The 4358-nt window shown below is 43.1% G+C and overlaps 1 protein-coding gene across 1 annotated transcript in view; it reads left to right on the top strand.

Annotated features, from left to right (window-relative positions):
- Nucleotides 1-1525: 1525 nt before the first annotated feature.
- The window catches only part of PLOD2 (procollagen-lysine, 2-oxoglutarate 5-dioxygenase 2), a gene marked incomplete at its 5' end in the record, with an annotated part of 41122 nt that continues 38289 nt past the window's right edge, over nucleotides 1526-4358 (top strand). Inside the window, 2 exons of the mRNA XM_009320404.1 lie at nucleotides 1526-1621; nucleotides 3154-3290. Of these exons, the coding sequence (XP_009318679.1) occupies nucleotides 1526-1621; nucleotides 3154-3290 (233 nt within the window). The remainder of the gene's footprint in view (nucleotides 1622-3153; nucleotides 3291-4358) is intronic.

The following is a 4358-nucleotide window of genomic DNA, read 5'->3' as shown; positions in this document are numbered from 1 at the left end:
TGGAAGAGTGGTTGAACATTGGAACAGGCTGCCCAGGGAAGTGGTTGAGTTACCATCCCTGGAAGTATTTAAAAGACGTGTAGGTGAGGTGCTTAGGGACATGGTTTAGTGGGCATGGTGGTGTTGGACTGATGGTTGGACTCGATCTTAGAGGTCTTTTCTAACCTTAATGATTCTATGATTCATTAGAACGTCTGTTTTTCATATTGCTCTGCAAACTATGTCTGTGCTCCTGCAGGTATTTTTGCTTGACTGAGCAGAGGTACACTTGAAGTACCCTGGTGCTTGGCTGCAGAGCATCGCATCAGTAACTAGCAAGGTTACTGATGCGAGTAACATCAGAGTAACATCCAACTCCAACAGAGTGGGAAGTGGATCGTCATCTTGTGTGTTAATTTTGCTGGTGTCAAATAAAATGGCAAGCAGTGATTGATTTGAATACACCAAGGATGACATCTTGGGTATCTGAGGGCTGCTAAGTCTGTGGTGGTGGACAAGGCTGAAGGTTTAATAGGGATGACTTTCACACCAGCCACTTCTAGCACATGTTACTGTGCTGGTAAAGATAAACCCGGAGGATGTTTTTTGGGAAAGTGAAGCAACAACAGGCACTGTGTCTGTTGGGGCGATTAATTTTACTTTCTTGTAAGGATTGATCTCATGGGCTCTGTTTAGAGGGCAGCTGTTGCTTGAACTCAAACCAAATTGGGGAGCTGCAACATGCTCTGGGATCCAGGCTGGTCTGATTGATGTTGGAGAGGGGTGCTGTCTTTCTCATAGCTTTAAATTATGTACCTGGGTTATGCAGTATATTGCATAGGGTGCTGAATGTTGTTCAGTAGTTTAACTGGGAAGCTGTTTAGTGGGAATTCATGGCCTCATTTGAACTATGTCAAAAGCCCTGGGGTATGAAAAGGACATTGGTTGCATGGTCATTTGCCTGCATGCAGTAAGAGGGCAAAATTAGCACTGCTATAATTTACAGAGGCTCTGAATAAAAAAAACCTCAACCTTACTCTTTTGTCTCTGCCCAAGGACTTAAAAGCAGTAAATGCTGCCTGTTGGGGAACTGGCTTCCATGGCTGTTTTTTTTCCTGCCCTGTTTTCATGAAGAATGTGAACCACTTGCTTTCTGGGGAGTTACTGAGGTTGGGTGAAGTTCTCTGCTACCATTCAGGGTTAGCTCAGAGTGAAATGTAGTAAGTTATTTTTGTTTTGAAGATTCCTTCCTGTCCAGTAGTCATACTAGCTTTGTTTTCGTGTATTGAGCTAGTTGTTTACAGAGTAGATAGATTTCTTTGCTTCCTCTTCCTGAGGATAATTTTAAATACAGCACCCTTGTCCATAGCAGTTCTTGTTTGATAATGTCTCATGCCTATAATATGACGGTGTATTTGCCTCCTGTCTTTGAATGAGATGCAGGCAAGTCATAAAGCCCCCTGATCCAGTGCTGTTCAGTGCATTTTTTTTGTTATGAACTGTAGCCTGAAAACATAATAATACATGTTCCTTCTTTTTTTTTCCCTCAGATAAACTAGTAGTTTTTACTGTAGCAACTAAAGAAACCGATGGCTTTCACCGTTTCATGCGAACTGCAAAGCACTTCAACTACACAGTAAAGGTATTGCACGTTTTCATACCAAATATACATACTATACCGCCGTTAAGACAGAAACAGTGCAATAGTAACTTAAGTCGCATTAGCTTCCTTGCATGCTGTGGCAAAGTAAAACAATTACAGAGCTCGGGGGCGGGTAGGGCACTTGCACGTGGCCCTGCTGCTGTCCCTGTTGCTTACCTGCTGGTCCCCGTCTGAACGACCACGGGAGGGTGCTTCTTCCGCTGCCTTAGGAACTGTTTTACAGATCAGTAGCTATTGTGGTCAGCGTCCTACAGTCACTTACAGGTTCTGTCATGATTTACCATATAGCCTTGCTTTTCAGTGCAGCTAATTCTGTTTGCATGAATGCTTCTGGAAGCTGCACTGCACTCAGAGGGCTTTGGATGTCTCCTTCCTACTTAAACAAGGCTGGATCCCTGCTGCGGGGAAGGAGGGAGGGCCACAACTGAAAGTTTCATTGTGTTTCCCAAGAACCTGTAATTCTTTGAGAGGACAAAATGTTTCTATCATTCTTGCCAGCCTTTTCTGCCTTGCTCCATGTCTCCGTATGTCACGCACTGAGGTTGGTCTCCACGTGACCTTGGGAAAAAGGGAAGACACTAACCTTCTTCTAAACTTTTCCCACAAATTGTTCTGCAAGAGAAAATCCAGGGATTCAGGTGGTGTTATGAAATTTTTCTGCTTACTTTATCAGTGTCTACACTATAAATAGGAAATTATTTTCCTATTTATTATTATAGTCTCTGAAGTTTGACTTCTGCCACTGAACTTGGAAGACCGAGATAACCCTTCCTAATATGATAATGCTGTACTAAAGCACCCGTGAAGCCTGAGCTCTGGATGCATCTATTAGGTTTGCAGATTTGTCCAAACCAACATGCAATGTAGTTCTTCCAGGTTTTATAAGTTCCCAAAATATGCTCAAAACCTACAAAATGTTTAAGAGTGTTTTTCTGTTTTTGAGATGTAATTCGCTATAGCGCTTGGCTAAGGAGGAATTTTGTTTAGCTGATTTTAGCAGCCAGCTGTATATTGGGGAACCTATCCTTTCCTTGTACAAAAGTGTTCTGGAGGGATTTCAGAAAGACTGGAGCTTGCAATTTGTATTAGTAATACCCTGATCCACTAAGGTCTCTTACACTTCCTGTTCCTAAAGTGATTATATTGACTTTTAAAGGTCTCATTCAGAATGTTTTTCCTAATACAAATTTCAAAACAATTATTAGCTTTGTTCTTTTTTTTTTTCTTTTTTTTTCTTTTTTTTCCCCCTGAGGGAGACACATTTGAATAAATGGTGGTAGCAGGCAATTGCTCGATTCTTATTTGGTTAAGAAATGTCTCTCTCATGTTTTTGCAGTGATGTCATTGTGCTGAACGCTGCTTCAGACATGGAAAACTTATGATGCTGGAAATGCTGGCTTGCTATGCTTTAATGTGTTGCTTCTGCTTTAACATCTGTTTTCAATAAGAGTCTGCTTTAAAAAGCCTCTTGTTTTTGGGTACTAGCAGAAAGTGCTTTTTTCTTATTCCAGGTACTTGGAAAAGGTGAAGAGTGGAAAGGTGGTGAGCTGCCTAACTCTATTGGTGGAGGGCAGAAAGTTCGACTGCTGAAAGAAGGCATAAAAAGCTATGCTGATCAAGAGGACTTGGTTGTAATGTTTGTTGAATGGTGAGCAAACCTGGCTTGTTGCCTTTACATTTTAGTCTGGGTAGGCATGCAAAAGTAGCTGCTGCGACATGCTGAAAGTTACATGCTGCTTTTCCCCCTCACTGTTTATTTGAGAGACTTTGCTTCAATTTTTCTCCATTCATAAAAATAGTAGATCGCTCTTGGAGCAATCGTTACTTTTTTAATGGATTTACAGATGTAAGAGTTGTTCATAGTTCTGCTGCTTTGAGGGGATAAAAAAATGTTATTGGGATCTGACAGGCTTTTAGGCAAGCGTTCGTCCTCTCCCTGTTCAGCTGCGGTGAGGGCAGGACGTGGCTGCGGGCTGGGAGGGTGGAATTGGGGGGGAGCAAAAGCAGCGCCAGAAATAAAGTGGCCAGCAGGGACCAGAGTGTGATCTTGTTCAGTAAGTAACAGTGATATGGAGGAAGCTGGAAAATGGGCCCCTGAGGAAAGCACTTAACAGGAGAACTTCTTTTACATGTTAGAGAACTGAAACAAGAGGCTTGGTGCTGGAGATAGCCCTGGTGCCTGTGCTGTCTGTGCGATGGAAGGATGGAGAGACAGTGCTGCTGCAGGTGCCAGATCACAGCTCATAGCACAGCTATGCTTGAACATCCTCGCTGAAGGCCAGATAGGTTTCTCCCTGTCACAGAGAACAGGGAGCTCAAACATGTTCAAATCCCACTTTTTCCATTGCTTCCCTGTGCTTTTGTTTCTCCTCCTCCTGTTCTTTTGTTCCTGTGACGAGAGCATGATCAGAGCAGCTAAGAATCCAGCTCACAGCAGCCGCCAAACTCTTCCACGCCAGCGTTAACCAAAGCAGGCTCACAGTTCTAAAAGAATCCCTGCAAGGAAGGTACGGGACCAAGTCCCGAACTGGGGACATGAAGCCCCGATTGCAGACAGGGAGCCTTGGGGAAGGTAGCTGAGTGCAAGCTTGGAGAGGTTCGTGCATGGGTTCACGCTGCTGTTACCGAGTCGTGTTGGAATGACTGCTCCAGAATTTTCCTTCATCTTTTAACCTGCTTTTTGAATTTATTTATTTTTAAAAATTTGATAGCTGAA

The sequence above is a fragment of the Pygoscelis adeliae genome, unplaced genomic scaffold (assembly GCF_000699105.1).
Source record: "Pygoscelis adeliae isolate BGI_AS28 unplaced genomic scaffold, ASM69910v1 Scaffold413, whole genome shotgun sequence".
NCBI classification, from domain to species: domain Eukaryota; kingdom Metazoa; phylum Chordata; class Aves; order Sphenisciformes; family Spheniscidae; genus Pygoscelis; species Pygoscelis adeliae.
The sequence above is the reverse complement of the archived record's forward strand: the minus strand, read 5'-3'. Positions and strand labels throughout refer to the sequence as shown.